We start from the raw sequence: 21,753 nt of genomic DNA on the forward strand, positions 1-21,753 counted from the left end.
ACGTGAATACAACGTATCTTATAGAGGACTATTAAATAATGAATTGTGTCTTCATGCGCATGTACAACCGGAACGCGGAAATGCGAAAATATAACAATGCGAAAATGTAACAATGCGAAAAAGCGAAAATGTAACAATGCGAAAATGTAACTATGCGAAAAGGCAAAAATGCGAAGTGATACTTTGTCGTCTCTTTGTGTTTTCGCATTTTTGTATTTTGAATGCGAAAAAGCGAAAATACGACAGATGGAATGCGAATATACGACAGATTTTATGTGTTGTATTTTTGCCCTCCTTCTGTCGTATTTTCGCTTCTTTGCCTCAAAAATGCGAAAACACGACAAAGTCCAACTTTGTCGTCCCTACGTGTTTTCGCATTTCTGTCATATACAATGCCGTTCTAAGTTTGCCTGGAGAGCCTTCTTGTGATGACTACATACCATGATTAAATAATTATTACTTAGATAATTCTAGTTCTAATACAATAAAATAACTTTTTATGTAGTTAAATGAACAAAATAATGATATACTCGTATAATATCAATTAAATAGGAATATTATTTACAAATAGCGTTGTTCTAACAGTAGAAACTTGTGCTTCTACCTTCTATTATTCATCATTGTACTATATTTTTGCATGTTATGCGAAATTAAAAAAAAAAACTGACAAACTTGATTTGCATGTACACAATGAACATTGGTAAACCCATCTTTGAAGTATTGTAATACATGGAATTGGAAACTGGGGCTGACAAGAAAGATTTCAGTGTTTAACTGTTCATGCTTCATTCTACATGCATCTATCAAAGTTAGCAAGATCCAATCTTGCAGAAGTAAAAGATTTAGTTATTAACACAACAAAAAATTGCAATCTCGTGCCTTCTATTTTAGTGTTATTATTTGTTGAAGATTGTTTTGAAGAGAATTTCCCCTATCTTCCCTGTATAAAGATAAAGTCATATCTCTTTGCTTGCGTCATGTACATTTATATGTTCTATTTTCCTCTAAATTCGTTTTAAACATTGCATTCACCTCTTAATGGGTCATAAATCAGATTACAAAATTTCGGGGTATTTCCCTTTTATTTTTTTTTACCGGTATTTGGTTACCTTTAGTCACATTTAAGCGACGTAAAAAGCTACTTCTGTCTATTTCATGCTTTCCAGTGTTTTATTACAATATATCAGATGATTATATTCTGATAAACCACTAGTGAAATTTATAAAATATAATTTTTACTGTAGCCGGACTATATCTGAATGCGGATGAAAAGAAAATCATAACCAAATGGAATAACACGCAGAAATAAATGCCGTCATATGTAAATTTGATTGTTTAGGAAAAGAAAGTCAATGTCATCATACATCATGTTAAAATTTAACAAAATTAGAGAAATTTAACAGAACTATATTTCAAAACTTATGATGTGACGTCATGATATAATGAAGACGTCACAAAGGAAAATGCGCGACGTTACGCGGCAAAATCAGTAAACAAATACTTAAAATCACTTAAAAAGCATACAATAAAAAGAAAATTTATTTGTTTTACATATAAGATTGAAATATATTTCATTCGTGAACACCAGCTATTATATTTTCACTCGTGGCTACGCCACTCGTGAAAATATTGCATCTGGTGTTCACTCAGTGAAATTATATTTCAATCTTACATGCAAAACAAACAAATATCCTCTATGCATCTGTGTTATCTACATCCTTATGTCGTGATTTGTGAATCAGTAAATAGCAATATATGTCAACGTTAGGATATGTTGCCTTCATTTTCTTTAAATTTGTCTTTTGACGTCTGTCTGTGACATGCAGGTTTCATAACTTCTGGTAGACTTTTAAAATTTATTTTATTTTGTTTGTCTCATTATGTCATGTTCAACATGAAATGAGTGGAAAATAAAGAATAGAATTTAAAAAGAAACTTGCATGAAGACAATCATGATGGATTCAATCAGTTGGTCTAATTACCCTATAACTGCACAAGACAACTTTGAAACATTTGTAAAATGTTATAAATGTACTGTACTTACAATGATTATAATTGGATAATAATATTCAAGTAATTAACTAATCAATTAATTAATTTTGTCCAGTCTTGATATTCAATACTTACAGGAATAACTACGATTTTCTTCTAATTTAAGTGCATATTGAATTATCTCTCTTCTGGAAGGAAATACGAATATCTTGTACATTAGTGGTTTATTTGTCGTCATCTTATAACAAAATAGATGTTTTGTAATCTTAGTCGAAAATAAAAGATACAATCATGTAATTATATTCTGTTTAAACTGATTCATTTCTATATCAATTCATAATAATTTATAATTGCAATATATTATTTATGTGAAATGCATAAATACAAATCTCACAGACATATTGTTAAAATATTATAGGTGAATTATATCTCATAATTTATGCAACTTGTTTAACTACCTCAGGGAGATAACTCTTATTTAGTAATGTCATACTTAGTACATAGTTACTCCCCTTAGATTATCACTGAAGAGGATTTTTTTATTAACAGTTATCAATCAAGAATATATCTTTTATCTACTTTTTAATCAATAAACACTATTAATTTATCTTAATATGTGATAAATAGTTGTCTTGGGTTATAATTGGGGGTAACTAGACCAACTCAGAATCAATCACTTGTACACTACTTTTAAGTATGTCTTTTCTTGTGTTTGTTTGTCTCATTTGAATGCAGATTTCAACATATGTTAATCATTTGAATTGAAAGTCATAATGGACAGTCTACTGAATAAAATTTCGGTCTTCTGAATTAGATTTCCTCGGTAACAAACCAGTCATTACCAATTTCTATGCAAGTGATGATCTACCAATAGTACATGATTTCTGAATCAGAGTTGAAAGACAAATCACCATTAGACTTGATGTCTGAAAACTCCATTGTCATGTGTCCCACCTTTGATTACAAATACGATACTTTCCCTATTAAGTTAAGCAGGATTGGGGGACAGGGAAGTATGGAAGGGAGGTCTGTTGGAAGTTCAACAACGAATCTGTTAAAATATACAACAGTAATAAATTATGCATCTGGTTCTTTGAACTTAATTCCATTCACAAGGGGAAATAAACCAAACACAAACATTTGAATTTATCACAAATGATGCCATGAAATATCTGACATAAAACAATATACAAGAAAACAGAATTAAGTATTGAGGATGAAATCATCATTAATATAGTAACTTTTTCAAAACTGTAGACAGTCTTTCATATATTAATGAATTGTTTACAGACATGTTGTCTTTTAACAAAATCCAACGAACCTAGGTGAATGTATTAAATATATTCCCATATTATTACTAAAATAATGAAATTTTCTTACATTTCAATTATTATCTAGGTTTATTTTTCTTAACAGATGACAAATAAAACACTGATCAGAAAATCTATGCAGAATGGATTTTCATGTATGACGTTCCTTAAAATTCATTATGAATTTTATTACATATTGTTTACAGTATGAACAGACTAAGGCATAACTAAGAGGGTAGATTTATAATACACTTCTTTAGAAAACATTTTATCTAGTACTATAATTTTATAAATAACAAACGTGTATAAATGTAGGATATTGGATGAGTGAAGATTTTATTGAACAAGTCGAAGAAAATCATATAATGTGAGCCACTAGTGTAATAAATTTGTTTTTATTAAATGGCTTTATTACACACCTGTATCTTTAGTTAATGTCAAAATAAAATTCATCATTCATGTACTTTGTAAATAAGTCAAATACAGACATAAAAATTATCATTTTCATTCTTCAGTCCAGAAATACAGCTGACAATGACTTAGAAGGAATTTAAATGTATATTTCTATAAGTTTACAAAATTGTTAAAATTTTGAAAAAGAAAAATTAAACAATACCTGTAGGAAAGGAATATGTTTGTATATTTTCATTAAAATGAATAATTTTACACTTAATAAAAGATATTTCAGTAGATATAGAATGTATAGCTAAATAATCTTCAAAAAAGCCAACAATTATATGTGAGTTAAAAATCTTGTCACCTGAATGTATTATAAAGATGAGGTCTTATTTTATTAATGAAAAAATAAGTCTATAAAAACAATGACTGTACTATTGTGTAACATTTAAAAGGTGAATACAGGTAAACATTATAGCCTTACTATAATGCTGTCCTAGCTATTCAAGTTCAAGACATGAAAGTAACAATCCTATCTGTTACTGCATAAATATTAAGCCAATCCAGCTCTTGCAAAGTTACCAAAGCAGGCCAAATATTGTTGAATGCTTAAATTTAGCATTTTGATATTAAAATCCATTTTACAACAAATTTACTTTTTTAAATTCAATTCAGCTAAAGTCCATCTCACAAATTTAGCGACGTAAGCATTTATTTCATACCAGTTTATACCACTTAACAAATGAAAACTTTTCAACAACTATGAACCTTCAGGCGCTATTTCAACTTTATACACTTCACCATTAATCTCAACAAAGTCTCCTGTAGCCAACTGACTTAATTGTTCCGTAGACACTTCAAATCCTTCATTACCTTCAGCTGATACTTCCTCTAAAGTGCCTTCATCCCTGATAATAGTCTCACTGGAATTCAAAACTTCTGCTTCATTCATTTCATGTGTTGAGACTATCTCTATGGCCGATGATACGATTTCTGATGTCATATCATTATCCACATTCTGTGTTTCAAGTATTCCTGCCTGCTCTGCAAGAGCCTGTAATCCTTCGATAGCTTCAGCAGCTTCATGTTCCTGCACTGAGGCGTGAAGAACTGTGCTAATTGACACCTGAGGAGATACCATGCTGTGTTCATGCGATGAATCTGAGACCACATACGATTCCATTTCATCTGCCATTATGTTGTCTATTGTAATCTTTTCTGCATGAAATGGAGCAGTGTCTTCCCCAGAGCCGGTCATGAACTCCATCTGAGCTGCGTCATCCATTGTCTGAGTGGTGACAATATCTGACAAAGCCATGACACTAGATTTGACACTTTGACCTTGAACTTGAGCCGCTGCATTGTCTAATGTGACGTAACAATTCAACCCATCATCTTTCATGATGATTTCAATGCCATGTTTCTTCTTCATATGTTGGAACAGGTTTCTACGTCTTGGATTAATGTATCGACACAAAACACAAGAATAAACGTGAGTGGGTGGGGAATGGTCCTGCATATTATGTTTCCTCATGTGAACCAACAGATTCTTTTTACTGTTTGTGTGAAAGTCACAGACAACACATTGAAAATCGTTCGGCCCTTCATCAGGCATGACTTGTTTATGTTGAGCATATAGATGTTTATATAGATTAATCAGCTTAGAGAATTTCATTGAGCAGTAGTTGCAAGCGAATATTTTATCAGTACTGGAATAGTCCGACTTCTCAAAGGGCCCTATATCTGCTTCTGATGTACTTTCCTTTGAGGCAGAAGTTGTTGCTGTGCTGGAGGACTGTTCCATACCGGCTATAAGAATCTCCTGAGGATTATTGTAATTCTTTTCTAGTAAAGATCTCCGCTGGTTACGCTCCACTTCAACACCATGCTGTGACCTCATATGACGCAAAACATGCTCTTTCTGCGTTGCACGATACGTGCAAAGCCCGCATTGAAAAGGTCTCTCTTTTGTGTGTATTAACATATGCCGCCGTAATCGGCTAACACAGTCTGTTACAAAACTACAATGCTCGCAAAACAGTTTTAATTCTGGTCCATTCTTATGGAACTTTTTGTGTTGTTTCAAATCTTTTTTACTGACAGTCATAAGTCCACAAACATCACATGTAAATGCATTTAAGGCCCCTTCCTGTGGCATATGTCTTCTCTTGATATGATTTTTGAGGTCTGGGTCTTCACTGGAACACACATAGTCACAAAGAGGACACTGTACATTTTTCTCCTGTGAAAAAAAAGAAACAAAATTTAAAAGTTGCATGCATTAACACAGTATTCCTCCAAATTTGTGCTATTTTTCATGAAAAATTTGAAAATGTATGTAAAAGTTTAATGTTGTAAAGTGAACACAGAAAGAAATTTACACATTGCAAACCACCATACAATCCACATAAATAATCAGAAAGAAGTCAAAATATGTAAAAAAAGCCCATACTGCATAGGTCATACAGTTGAAATATGGTGATAAATACTGCAAAGTCATTAATTGCACACAACATGTAAATGATTACTTGAATCATTTTACTTCACTTTTAAATTTTAGAACATTTTTCTAAAGTTAAATATCTTGAAATATTTCCGTAGGCATGCAGCTTTAAGAGAGATAAAATATACATTACACATGAAGACATGGTAACCCATGGTCATTTTAAAACATCATTGAATTTGCTTCATCTTTTAGTAAATTTTAAAACAAATATTTTGAATACAAATGCAGTAGATCTGTACATTGAATTATGTTTAAAGGGATATTAGACCTTTCAACGAAATGAATTTTTGATGCTTAATGCCAGCATTAATTGTCTATCTACCATTTGGTTACATGAACAGACACATTGTAAAATCAAAATCTCTGTGTAGGTACCTCGTGTTTATATTTCAAATGCCTCTCCAGATGAATTTTCTGACGGAACAACATATTACAGTAGACACAGAGAAAGTTACGAACATCGTCATGAATCTGCATGTGTCTCTTTAAATTACTACTTGTAGCTGCCCTGTATGAACATTTATGACAGGCATGTGGGCGGATACCTGAAACAAAAAACAATTCATAAAAAGCCATGTAGTAACAAATAAAATGTCAGTTAACTCATGCATCTTTCCAATTGTATGTAAACATTTTGTTTCCACATTGTTACAGCATATCAACGTTTTTTTGTTTGTTTTTTTTGTTTCCTGTGCCAGTTTTGTTGTATCAACATGTCAGAAACTTAAGTTATGGATAGATCCCAATATGACTCTTACCTGTCTTATTAAAATTATCAGATTATTGCATTTTACAACAAACAGTTTTTTTAACAAAAGAACACATGTCAATGTTTGAGGTAAAAATTTATTTTTATACAAATAAAAAGTCTGAGTAGGGATCAATCAATTGAATGAGATTTTGTTAATTATTACCAGTACTAGCCTTTATTAAACCTCTCCTACTTGCTATTTTATTTGAACCATAAAATTCAGATTTTTTACATCATTGTTTCATTTCTAGCAAGTTTCATAAAAGTCATTGCAGTGTCACATTTAGAAAAAGATGTCATTTAAAGATTATTTCTATTTTTTTTACCATGTTGCTCAACAGACTGAAACAATTTAAGCTATTTCTTTTATAAAGAACCACCATCTGACCAGTAACGCATTGGGAGATGCCTGACAAAGCTTAAATTTTTCATTGTAATTAAAGCACTATTATTTGGAGGCGCATAAAAAGTAATAAATCCTACAAGCATATTTCTTTATATTGGTTCCCCTAATAAATGAAATATTACTCACCTAGATGTTTTCTCCTATGTTTAAACCAGTTTCCTCTATTTTCAGTTTTATGTCCACAGTCGACACAGAAATACATTCCATCAGTATCCATAGTTACTTCCTCCTATGAAATGATACAAAACAACTTTAGGGTTTCATTATCAGAATTACTGTAGCATAATTGATATTATACATGAACGTTGTCAAATCATATACAAATCATATTTTTTGTTGTTTTATGATATGGTGACTTTCCAGGCAAATCAGGTGCTTGTTTGTTTGTTTGTATCATTTTACGCCTTATCCCAACAGAATTTCAGTCATAAAGGCAGGTAGTTTCCTAACCATCTTTCCTGGAGAGTTACACCAGTACTAGACTACCTTCCTCTGCACTAAACTACCAAAGCATCTTCTGGGGATCGAACCCACGCCAGAGAGGTAACTGGATAAGAAGTCATCGACTCTAACACCTCGACCACGGAGGCGGTTAGATCAGGTGCTGATTCATGTATTATTTAAAGCAGAAGCAGTCTCTAGAGTAAACCTGTTTGTTTCTCTGGTTTTTAAGCACAAACTTTTGGTCATATCTCGGCAGTCGACCCGTATAACCAGCTTTCCTGGATAACTCACTACATGTAGTAATTACCTACTTCTCCGCAAGTGACGGACTACTAAACACATAATGATTTCTGAATCAGTGGTGAGAGACAAATGACCATTTAGATCCGATGTCCAAGATCAAATGTCACCAAGAAATTACGTTGTGCCTAAGGATTGAACCAGTTACCTCTGGTTTAATAATCTGATATCTCCCTATTCATCTAAGCTGGCTCTTGAGTAAAACAATGACCTTTAGTTTGCTAGCCAAGTACAATTAATTGTAAAATCACAACTGAGTAAATATACTGGAGACTGAAATACTGCTTTTCACACTTTCATTTTATTAAGTGTTTGGGTTGTCTCTCTAGCACTCTGTGGCTAAAATTATATATATAAAAGATATCCATAAAAATGTCCATTCATTTGAATCACCAGTCACTCAAATACTAGGATGCCTACCCCTTCTGCATCCCAAACTTAAAATAATTAAAATAATTTAATTAAATAATAAAGATATTGATCTATGACAGTGAATAAGTTAATTTTATGAAGCCAGTCTCAGTATATAAGACTTACCCCTAGTGGTGTTTTCTCCTTTTTAGGTCTAGGTTGAAGCTGCTTCACCTCAGAACCTTCTGGCAAACGTACCACTATATATTCCTGATAAGGTGCATCCTATAAACATAATGTTTAATAATAACATTTGTTCAATTCTTATATCTGTGAAAATAATCAGTCAGCCTTCGTGATAATATTCCTACGCATTTGAACTCGATTCGTGCATTATTCTACAACAATGCACTCAAATATAATTTCCTATTTAGTTGAAAAAGCATGAATAAGCACCCGGCTAACTTGGCTATAAACTCTTGGCATATTGCAGTTAGCCGTCTACAGGTAAAATAAAACTCAGAGACCAACTAATGTCAATACTGCCTTGAATCTTGAAGATTCAAAACAAGCCCATCAAATCTTTAAATTGAAATTTGGTAAGCTTTTTATGGCAAATACCAAAATTTTAAAAACACCTTTTATCTTTGTTTTAAAAAAATTACCTTCTTTCTACCAATTTCTTCCAATGTTATCCCCTCCTGAAATCATAATGTTTATTGATTATTTGTTGGCTTGTATTATACATATTATTATAACAAGTTACTAACTGGTATATCAAGAAAACATTGAACAAAAGATTCATAAAACAACGAAACAGTAGTCAACATAAAATCACTAAACTTGTGTACATTTGACTTCATTTTAAACATTAGTTTGCAGATTTTATAAATAATGATGCCATACATGTATGCATTTTCCCTTAATCAACTAATTTTTTAAACTTTAACCTATTATGTAAAACATTTATTCTAGCTTAATTTTGATGAAAGCTTAAAGCTATTTGAAAAACTATTCTGTCCAGTTCCTGTGGTAAACCAGTACAGGTGTCATAACAGGAAATACATGTTATATTGGTGACCCATCTTGGGCTGGCATAAACACCTTTTATGCTTGCCCTTTAACAGACAAGGCAGCCCCTTTATGGTCTTATTACTATGTTAATTTACTCCCAAGAATTATAAATGCCAAAATACATGTATTACCATTGTTTCTTTCTCTAATATATAAATAAAAGTTTACCTCTTCCTCTTCATCATCATCCATATCTGCTTCATTATCTTCAGTATTTGTACCAGTTGTCTTAGAAACAACTGTAACAGAGCTTTCACTTTTCTCACTACCCTGTATCTCAGATTTCTCATAGGCACGGACCGGTGTAACTTTCACTTCCGGAAGTTTCATCACGCTCGGGTTGATTCTGACATTGTACGGATACTTCTTAGACGGCTGGGGCAGTGATTTTCCTACAACAGAAGCCCGAATGACAGACGGGGCTTTACTTCCAATACTTTTTACTAAATGGTCATTAATACTTGTCCTGGACGTCTTCATTTTCTCTAAAGTTTTAGACACAGCTGCTTCCTTAATCTGCATTATAACAATTTCCCCTCCTGACGCCAGCTTCTCTACAGTCACCGTGGCATTCTCTGGTATCTGGGAGTTGTCTAGACCATCTATATGTAAAATACCATCTTCATGAACCTCTGATGTACTCATCATCACGTTACTATCAGAGGAGACAACTGGCGTTCCCTCTGTCCATACAGTGACCTCCCCTGAATGTCTTTCTGTTAAATACAAGAGTAAGCTTAGCTTTTCATCAAATCATAGAAGCTGGGAATCCAATTTTTTAAATCCTAGGTGTACTGTACTTTACCAGAAGTGTAATTTAGGATGTAAGACTGCTGCTTTTTCAAGGAACAGTCTGAATTGTGTACATGCTTTAATTAATGTTTTTTCAAAAGCGTCCTGAAATCTAATTATAGCTCATATATAGAACCAGTTCAAGATTTTCAAAATGGTGGCACCCAGCTAAGTAAGGATTTTTCTTAAACATCTTAGAATTAGACATATATTTTTTTATTGATTTCAATTTAACTTATACAGGTCATACATGTTATCTAAGAGTGCTACAGCCCTCAAGGTGCCCAAGGCCTGGCTTTGACTTTTTGTGTATAATTACTCACTTTTACAATTTGAATTCCAATTACTCTTTTTAACAATTTGACTTGTATCATTTTCACTTTTGAAGAAAAGTTTGCCTTACTGCAGTATGTCCAGTTCTAAATAACTACATAAGAAAATGCTACATAATGTTAGGATACCTTCTGACCCTGAGTAAACTATTGTTCCGCCATTGTCAGAACCCTCTGCCACAGTCTGTCCATTTTCCTCCATAGACTGGTCAACATTTACTTGCACAGACTGGGCACCTGCTACTTCTTTTACAGACTGGTTTACAGCTGATATTTCAGGTAGAGATACAGACTGAGTTGACTGGTTCCCAGATGTTAACTCTGGAAATGATACAGTCTGCATAGGTATTATTTCAATTTGACTAGCAGATGATGGCTGTACTAATTCACCTGCAAGAAAAAGTATTCCATTAACAATAAATTTACATACAGCTTTTACATCAGGCTAGGTTTTAATTGAGTCAATGTTATAAATTTCCTAAACACATAACAACGCATTAACAAATGTAATATACAACAAAAGTAACATTTTCAAAAACAAAATTATGTGTATCAACTTTTCACTATACAATTTTTTACTAATAGAAACAATTCTTTACCTGAACTGTTAAATGATGAACAAGCATTAAAACATTAGATAAAGTATTCTAAATTATTCAAGTAATATCAAAGCAGTTACAGCACAACTTCCAAACTTTAAAAAAATTAACAACAAATGTCAAGATAATACCTTATCACATACCTGTGCCGATTTTGTGACTCCATACAAACGATATTGCATGGCTGTGCATATACATTGACGAAATATCATTTTCGTTATAGAAACATTGTTAAATGCGCTTAATGTTAGCTTTTCACTATAGGCACATCAATGAAAAATGATTGTATTGCACTTTAAACAGTCTTTATTTTAGGTATGTGATAAATAGAATATTATATTCGTGTAACTTCACAACTGAATTTTTTGTACTCTTTGAATAAAATAATATTTTGCTTGCCAGAAGCTCACAAAAAATAACTTTATTCAACTTATCAATAAATTCAGTATTGAAACTACACGCATTATCAATAAATTCAGTATTGAAACTACACGCATTAAATTTCCACTATATATCAATACAATAAAATGTAACTCTTGTCAAGTAGATGAAAGCTGACAGACAAAACAGACAGTAAGAAAAATCTGTATCTGACTTATTTGGTCCATCAATGCTTAAAAACGAACTTACAATCATTGAACCAATCATTGAACCATATCTAACATTAAATTAATCCAAGACAGTGTTACTAATAACTCAAGTACTGAAAATTATCAATCTTGTAAAAAACTGTACATATTTACCAGTGACAGTATCCAATGTAACCTCTTCCCCATAAATCTCTTTATTGAATGCTTCTGTACTGATCTCTACAATTTGAGTTGGGCTATCAGTTTTTACCGGATAGTCTATGTACCCATGTAAAACTGTAAAAAAATGAAGAAAAAAAACTTTAATGTATCCATGTTTCAAATAGTGCCTGAAGCAAAAATTAAGTATTTTTCAAGGGCTTGTTTCAAGCCTTTAAATCAAATTTAAGGTCATACATAAACATCAAAATTTTAAAATTGTGTAGCCAAAAGTAATAAGTCAAGACACACAGTCGCGGCTTTCCAAATCAGTTCAAATGGTCCCATTATCATTGTTGCACTATAGATATTATACAGTGGGACAAAAAAAACTTTTTTTTTCTGGAATGTTCACATTATAAATATGCTATTGTTATAGGACTGAGAAAAATAGATAACTTGACAGGGAATCAAATACCAGACTCATAGAATACTGTTCTGTTGCTCAACCATACTGACTGCATACTCATTTTTTAACAAATATGTGAACAGTTCTATAACTAAGATAATTATTCAAAAATGTATTCTATTTATGAGTAAAGTAATTGCTTAAAATATGGTCTCAAGCAAATAGCACAAAGACTGTGCAGCATTTATTCCACATCATAAGTCTTTCAATCCACTACAGGCATACCATATTTTTAAGCCACTATATTGTACCACCCTCTCAGGTACACATTTACATCATAGAAGAAAAGGTATGTACATTGTATATTATAATCAATTCTTTTGCTCAAGGAAATTAGCTGTCACCCACTTTAGCTTATACGAATTAATTTTTAGTTTGTGTTGGCAGCTTATGGTATGTTATCTGAAACACTCTGGAATCCCTTCCTGGAACCAACCAGTACTAAGCAAGGAGTGTAAAGTTTCTTACTAATAGAAACAATGGCTTGCCCCTAGTGTGATTTAAACCCAACCAGCCAGCGGTCCTAAGTCTAGTCTGACCCATTAACCACTTAGCTACGCCACCATCCACTTTAACTATACAATGTTTTAAAGGACATATAAAGATAACATACCTCTAGGTTGCTGCATCACAGATGACGTCTCATTTAGCTCTTCGTCTGAAGATCCCTGTAATTGAAACATACAGGTAGTCTTATAATTTGGTCTGTTTAATGATGAAATTAATCAAATTTAATGATATCATGCATGCTTGTTCAGTAATGTAATATTAAATACCAGTAAATTTTTTTTAGATTTCTGTTATTACTTAAGTGTTTTGTATTTTAACGCTGTTGTCCATGACATAGGGACAACCCTCGTACATTTATCTTTCATATCAATGTAAACAGCAAACCACACATAGTCTTCTCAGACAATGATTTAATAGGTTGACCCTTTCTGACGCTATTCATTGCCAACACTGATATGACAAACTTCATATTGACACCAGCATCGTCTCCTTAGCCTTCATCAGCCCTAAAGCTGGTAGAGGGTAATAGATATTAACTTAGCTACAGTAATATGAAAATTTTAGGGTTCACTATTAGCCGTTTTAGCAATTTGCTAATATTTATCTATTTTCACTACAAAAATCACGATTTGAGTTCTAGAAATGTTATGCTATTTCAATAACATTTTGTATGAAATTGGAAATAAATTAAATAAATAAATTTGGCAAAAAACAAAATTTTCAACCAGGGTTAGCCCTGAATTAGTTAAGGTTCGTACAGACATACAAAAACAAAATACAAGGTATTTTCAAACACTTTTTTATCATGTTTTCCTAATTTTCAAGCACAATTTGTTGCATGTTCATCAACACAATCCTCAACCAAAGGATAGTTTTTTTAGCTATTTCTTTGTTGAATACACATTTTCAATAAACAATTTTACAATTTCTATTGAAGAACAAAGGAATTACATGTAGTTCATTATAATCAATAGCAATTCTTCACCTTACTGTTACATTGGGCCAACATTTCAGTGATTTTGGTACTAATTTGAATCATTTTTTTGTTTTGTTTTTGTTTTTTTGTGTTTAATATCGGTTTTTACTAACACTGTTTTTCAAGCATTTTCAAGCACATTTTCAGCAAATTTAAGCACTTTTTAAGTGTTTTTCAAGCATTTTTAAGCACTTTTTAGAAAGGAACTCAAATCTAAGCAGTTTTTAAGACTGTACAAACCCTTATAATGTCATAGTTAATAATTATCAAAGACATAAACACTAACCTGTTGCCGTGATGGAATTGTGAATTTGGTATGAGAATTTCTAGGCACTGATGTAATCTGACCATCTTCAATTTGTGATAATACTGTACTGATTGCACTCTGAGCAGTAGATAATGGGATCTTCTTAAAATAATCTAAAACAATACAAGAAAATATACATGTAGTCTGAAGGACTTGGTTTTCTTTCTCTCACATAATTATATACATTGAACATGTTTTACTAGCTCATGAAGCTTGGGGAAAGTGTAGATGTAAAACAAAAAATTTTACTGCTGCTGCAATGTTACCATGATACAAATGTACAAAGGAGATAGGTCACTTTTCCTTTATGTACAAAGGAGATAATGGCATAACCAACCCCTTAAAAACTATAATGTTACAGTGGGGGATATAAAAGCTTACTTTTCCTTGCGCATATATCTTTAGAAATTCAAAGTTAATTCTCTCATTAACACAAAGAAAATACAAACTAATTTCAAAAAGAGTTCTTTAGTTTCTGTTTTTTACTAATAAATTTTTCTTAAATACTAACCACCTTGTTCTTTTTGGCCACCAGGTTCCACTCGCCCTGGTGTAGCCCTATGTACAATCTCAGCCCTTCTACCAGAATGAACCCTTGCATGATGACCCCCAACCTGTAATGGTTTATGTATAGGTACCATCTTATTATCAAGTAGAACATACTCTATAGCTGTCTGAGGCTGATGCTTGTATTCAATAACTTGACACAGAGAATTGGCGATGTTTTGTTCAACAGGAACGCTGGTAACCTGTTCAACACCTTCAACAAATTGTGTATTTTCACTAGCTCGATGATCTTCTTTATTGCTTGATATTTGATCTGTAGTTTCTATATAACTAATGTTGTCAGTATTTATTTCTTTACCAAACGTTTCAGATCTTTCTACCTTGGTATGTCTACCTTCAATGGGTATTTGTGTATTATTTCTTAAATTATTAATAATGTTCCTAGTTCCTGAGCCATCATGAAGTTGAATGCCATGTTTTTTACCTACATGTGTACCTTGTACTTTTTCTGATGGATCTTTCTGTTTTGTTTTAACATAGACTACTCTCACATGTGGTACATTTGCTTTAACCTGTGCTGCTGATTCTCCAGGCAATGCATTGCTAGTTTTTGTAATATTACCATCCAAATCTACAGAATTTTCTTCACCCTGATTATTATTGCTATCTTCAACTCTTGGTAGCACTGCTGATTTTTGTTGTTTCTCTGGCGTATGTATGGTCTGACCAGTACTGATTCCTGGTTTCTGTGTCCATGGATATATAACAGAAGTCACAGTAGATTTTCCCACAGCTTTACCCAATGTTGTTTCTGGTGACTGTATCTTTTCTCCATGCTCAGCAACTTTGAGAGCCCTTTGAGGGTCTTTCTTTAAAACATGTTGATGTGTAGGCGTGACAATAAGTTTCTTTGTTCGAATTTTCCCAGTGCTAGGACCAATAACCATTGATCCACCTTTGTTCTCAAAAGCTTGTTCCAGTCTTGCTCTATAGGGATCTTTTGGAATAATGATTTTACTCATACAAGTTTCACCTGGAATTACAATTACTTGTGGCTCAGGTACATTGCCCGCTTGTCTATGATTATTTGAATGTTTTGATTTATCATTTTCATCATAATTATCAGAAGCACCTTCGGCACTGTGGGTAAAGTCAGATATTTCATCCTGTATTTCTTTTTCCTCCATGTTGTCTGTAACTTCTTCAGGGATGTCTGGATTTATACTAGCAGCATCTTTGGTGTCAGCCGGATATCTTATCACCTTAGCACCAGGGTATTTTATCACTCTAATGCCACTATTACTTCCCTCTGTAGAAACTTCCATTTCTGAAGGTATTAAATCAGAAGCTCCAGTTGTACCTGGTGGCAAAACTAATGTGTCATCCATCAAGTTCATCTGTGCAAGTTGATCAATCTTGGTCTCCTCTGTAATAATTTCTTCTGTAATTTCATTAGTTTCTGCCCTGTAAGAAAAAAATGTTATAAATGTTTACTTTGAAATAATTATCATACAGGTATATCAAGTTTGTTTATATTCACTCTTTCAGGGGCATCTGCCGCCAAGTGGTTATGGTTGTTGACTTCAAACCACTTGTCCCCTCACCGCTGTGGGTTCAAATCCCAACAGGGACTTAGAAGAAAGCTACCTTGCTAGTTTATGGAACATCCATGGTTCAGGTGCCTGTCTGTGCCTGAAATAATGCACAGCTGGAAGTTGCCATATGACCCATACAAAGTTCACTTTTTCACTTAAAAAACCCATAAAGACAAAAAAAAGCTTTATTTATAAATAAATGAAAAAACAGTGAGATACATAAAAACTTTCATATAAATAAAATTTATGCATATTACAAATGAGCTGAGGAGGTAAATCACTCTTTGTATCATAAGCATGTGCTTAAATACTGAAACAACAAATTTCATTTTATACATGAAACGTAATAGTTTTATATATGTCAACAGTAAAAAATTCAAATCTGGATCATACAGAGGCATTCATATAGATACAAATGAAACATATAGTACTGAAATAACAATAAATTTCGATTTTACTAAATGTTTAGGAGATTGAAAGATTATAAATAGACTTCAAGCTCTCTCCTGAATCAATTATATTAAATAACAGTGAACACTCAGATGCATATGAATCAGATTATCAGCAAACAGGGGGCAAATATCAGTCTTATATAATGCAAGAATTTGGATGGAATATTGGTTGAAGTAGACCTTGGCTATGTTTTATTTTATTATTTCAGGAACAGGTTTGCGCCTAAGTAGAAGCACAGACTTCAAGCAAGTTGGATAACTTTCTTACACTACAATTGACTTTTTCATGACACAAAATTTAATTGTAACCAAGACCACCAGTTCATGTTTTCATTAAAGGAGCAAAATTTTTTCAGTCATAATGATATTTTAAAGATCATAGGGCATCTTGAAGATGGAACAACCTTGACAAGAAACAACCATCCATTGCTGGTTTCAAAACTCACAAGAGTAAGGAGCAAATGATTTTAACCCTTATCCTGCTTAATATCTAAAATGGACTTAACCATAATTTGATCTGGACAAAACCATTTGAGCCGCGTCACAACAAAACCAACGTAATGCGTTTGCCACCAGCATGGATCCAGACCAGCCTGCGCATCCACGCAGTCTGATCAGGATCCATGCTGTTCGCTATCGGTTTCTCTACTTGTAATAGGGTTGGTAAGCAAACAGCAAGGATCCTGATCAGACTGCGCGGATGCGAAGGCTGGTATGGATCCATGCTGGTCGCAACCCCAATATGTTGGTTTTGTCTTGATGGGCTCATTTATTTCAAAATAAGTACTGACTGAATAATGAACAGTGTAGACCATGATCAGATAGCACTGAATGGTTCTATTGGTAGAATCATTTGCAGGGTAAAGGCTACAATGACATACCCACAGTAAAATAAATCTTCAAAAAATCAAGCTTTAAGAAATGTATGACACATTTCACTACTTTTATCACCAAAATTCTACATTGTTTCAACCCAAGCAAGAGAAAGTTCTGTATATTTTGACAAGTTAGCTAAGACTTCTGGCAATGTTGAAGAACAAAGTTTGTCCACTTAACAATATTTTTACTCTACGTTTTCATAAACTTAACACAAATAAGTAGGCTTGCTGTGTTAAGGTTGCAACCCTAAACAGAAAGATCCTTTAACTGTATAATCACTGATGAACATATCTTTTAACATCTATACCAATTATAAAAAGGCTCTTAAGAGTCCGTGAAGAGGCTCATGATGGCACTGTATCACTAACCTTAGATTATTGAAATATTCTAAAGGCTTAGGTGAGCTAAAAATTAATTATAGGATATTTTTGTTTTTATACTTACTGCTGCTGTACATTTATCGATGTATAATCAACTTTTGGCTTCTTTACTGTTGATGCATCCTTCACATCCTTCAAAGATTCTGTCTTTATCACTACAACAATTTCATCAATCTTTTATAACATAAACTGTCATAAATCCATACATGTATGTATTAATATACTTTAAAGGCCCATTATGCCTCAGAAATGCTTTTATTTTTATTTCTCAAAAGCTTTTTAATTTTGGTGTACTTTTATAGTATTCAAAAAGTTACTCATTGGCCAATTACCTGTACCATCTTTTTCATCTGTTGCTTTTTGACAATAAATACATGCACTTATAGTGAATTAGTATTTTGTATGGAAGTCAAATTACTAATTTGTTTTATATACATTTGACTACTTTTAGGACAAAATATTTATCAATACTTTCTTCAGGTATTCATGATTGCCCTTTCTTAAGTACAAATTTATTTATTTCTGAGGCTTAATCATTAATGTGTAACAATGAACATAAACAATACACAGTTTTAGTAGGTTTTGCGAAGATTTCATATATGCCACGCTCGCTTTCAATAAAATATGCTGATAAATTTCTTTCATTCTATGTATTCAGTTATCATTTTAATCGTAATATAAGCAATAATAATACAATCCATTGACAGTAGATTTATAGCTTTATATACTTTAAGAATTCATAGATGTTACTATGTTGATAACTAACTGTTTTTTCTGTTCTTAATTTGTTTGTTAATGTCATATGGCTGTATTTTTAATAGAGGAAGACCTCAGGTGCCCTTCATTTAATATTTCAGGCACCCTGAGTAGACCACCGACCTAAACTAGTTAGTAACTGTAGAACTTACATGAAGATATATCCCATATCAAACCTATTGGTACTTACCAGTTTTCTTCTTGCCCAAGTCTACCATATCTTTAAATCTACTGTTAGGAACCACAGCTCTTGAACTTCTCCTTGGTGATATAACATCAGCATCTTCAGGCTTTAAACCTCTCCCTGCTTTTTTCAATTTCGAACTTTTTAACTCTGCATCCTCAGCTTTAAGTGTTTTTGAACTTTTGAACTCCATATCCACATTTTTGTGTGCATCATTTCCCATCTCTACTAAGTCTCCCTTGTCAGTTTTAGTTTCAACCTCTGTCACTTGATCTTCGTTCTTGCTTTTAGGTACATCATCACTAGAAGTATCTTCAACTACTGTTGCAGATGGAACTTTAATTTCTTGATCAGTTCTTGGCTTTTTTGTTATGATAACTTTGGGACTTTCTGTCGCTGTCCGTTTTGACTTTCTTGTAGATGGAGATTGAGTTTGTCCGACAGCATGACTGGCTTTGACCACTGCTAAAGAAAATGAAATATTTATAAAAAGCTATTAATAATAAGTATTCTTAGATTATTAAACATGGTTTTAAATCACAAAAGCAACTGATATTTTTGCATCAATACACAACTTTCTTGTCAATAGCAAAATTATGTTAGGGGAGTTTGGCATTGTTTACAAGCAATAACAGGGCATTAAATTTTCATTACTATAGTACATAATTTATCAACATTGTTGACATATCAATTATTATTGCAATATTTATACCAATGGTGACTTTTCAATGAATATTTCGTTGGAAATATCCCTATTACATTTCATTAGCCTTTTTGCACTCTCCTGGAAGCCAGCCAGCAATGTTTAAAAAAGATAAGTCAAAACTTACCATTCCTCCTGGTTGCCCTTTCGTTGGAAGCTGGTTCCATTACAGATTCTGGTTCAACATCAGAACCTCTGGTTCTTCTTGGAGTGTTTTGGCTGGTTTCCGGTGTTGCTTGGGATCTTCTAGTAAGCTTTACAATCTAAGTATCAAAAATGTTTATGTTTATTAATCAACTTTAAAAGCTAAGAATATTTAAAAACTGCACGCAGTAAACACTTAATTTCACTGAAATATTACATCTCTTATACCAGAAAGATGTCAACTTGAAGTTTTAGAATTTTAAAAATATTTTCACTTCATACCGTATTCTCTAACTTTGTTTGTTTGTTTCATTTTACGCCTTTTCCCAACAGTATTTCAGTCATATAGGCGGGAAGTTTACTAACCATCCTTCCTGGAGAGTTACACCAGTACTAGACTACCTTCCTCCGTGCTAAACTACCAAAGCATCTTCCGGGGATCAAACCCGAGCCAGAGAGGTACCTGGATTACAGGTCATCGACTCTAACCCCTCGACCACGGAGGCGGTGCCTATTCTCTAACAATGTGGCATCTTTTAAGACTGTAAGTTGTAACTGACAGTGAATTGCATGATCAAGTTACTTAGTCTTGCGTTTGTACAGAAGTTAAATCAAACCAACTTGCTCCTTTTTGCTAGTCAAAGCTGTTTCTCTTTAAGCGCTTATGTATTACATTGTATATGTCATGAACTAATAAAAGATAAAACTATAATTGATTGATCAGAAAACTTGGCAGACTGTAAAAGTGCCACTGAAAAAATGAGACTAGCCATTTGTGAAGTGCTCCTTTATTATTTGGTATAAATCATAAGTAGATGGTGGCAAATTATCCACTGAATTTTTAGCCACTGTGGCTTATGCGGAGCACAAATGTTGAATTATTTCCTTCTATTTTTACCTTCAGTTTACAATAGTTTAACTCTTGATTTGTATAAAGCCTAAATTTATTAAAAACTTCTTCTTTAATTATAGAAAATCAACATTTCAAATTGCAAAATTCTTGATAAATTTTTATTCAAATAACAGAGGCAAATATATATTCTGCCTGGTCTTTGAGAATTTAGGTTTTACACTCACTTCGGCATCTTTTTTGTTGCTCTGAGCAGCTTTTCTTGCATCAACCTTCTGTGGTCCTTGCAGCTGGACATTTCTATGGGGAGTCTCAGCCCCTTGCCTTGTGGTTGGCATCTCCAATTACAGCTAAAAATAGACATGAAAATTAAACATAAAAACAGTGATCAGTGAGTATATACTAAAACAATAAATTCTAAAAAATAACAGCTTTTCAGTGGCAAATAGTAATTTAATGGAATTGATCCTGACCTTGATGAAGATCTAGTATACATTTGTTTAGAAAGTATATTTAATTTATACAACAGGGACTTCCCATTTCATCAGAAGTCTATGTCAGAATAATCAATAATAAAATCTGATTTCATTAAATAATAAATATTTTTTGACTTTCAGTACATAATCATGCATATCAACAACTAATCTAGTATTTGTGTGAGTTCAGGAAATACAAAGAAATTATTAATAATTGGAAAAAAAAACTTATAAAATATGTTTGAAGCAAGAACACATGAAGTCAAGATGATAATGAGTATGTCCCATCAATAGCACATTTTTTTAAAGGTATACAAACAACATGAAACTACAGATGTTGCAGTCCTCAATGAGATGACAGTTTACATAAAGTTTGAGATACCTGATATGAAATATATTTCAAAATCTAGTTCTAAAAAAGATTTTTTTTTTTTAAATATTAACCCAGAGACATAGACAACATGTCATGTTCATTTCCTGGGAGATGATATCACGGTACTTAATGTTTATCAGAAAATACAGTTAAAGTTGAGAAAACCGGACGCAGAGAAAATCGGAACCTCTAAACACCGGACGATTAATTC

At 32.7% G+C, this 21,753-nt stretch overlaps 1 protein-coding gene across 2 annotated transcripts; it reads right to left on the minus strand.

Moving 5' to 3' along the window:
• Positions 1-2,363: 2,363 nt before the first annotated feature.
• On the minus strand, positions 2,364-21,181 carry LOC132751166 (uncharacterized). Of its 2 annotated transcripts, none has more exons than XM_060741299.1 (15): positions 20,921-21,181; positions 19,827-19,962; positions 19,003-19,461; positions 18,121-18,211; positions 14,755-16,214; positions 14,223-14,356; positions 13,064-13,118; positions 11,997-12,119; positions 10,784-11,044; positions 9,699-10,246; positions 9,122-9,157; positions 8,643-8,741; positions 7,488-7,590; positions 6,580-6,749; positions 2,364-5,940 (listed from the first exon to the last, which is right to left on the minus strand). In XM_060741299.1, the coding sequence occupies exons 1-15, from the start codon at positions 21,029-21,031 to the stop codon at positions 4,459-4,461; spliced, it is 5,268 nt and encodes a 1,755-aa protein (XP_060597282.1). In that variant the 5' UTR covers positions 21,032-21,181; the 3' UTR covers positions 2,364-4,458. The 2 variants fall into 2 exon arrangements, with proteins under 2 accessions (XP_060597282.1, XP_060597283.1); XM_060741300.1 differs by having other exon boundaries at positions 19,003-19,458; positions 20,921-21,180.
• Between the last annotated feature and the right edge of the window lie 572 nt (positions 21,182-21,753).

This window comes from Ruditapes philippinarum, unplaced genomic scaffold (genome assembly GCF_026571515.1).
Source record: "Ruditapes philippinarum isolate M1 unplaced genomic scaffold, ASM2657151v2 ctg8629_1_1_1_1, whole genome shotgun sequence".
Classification (NCBI taxonomy): Eukaryota; Metazoa; Mollusca; class Bivalvia; order Venerida; family Veneridae; genus Ruditapes; species Ruditapes philippinarum.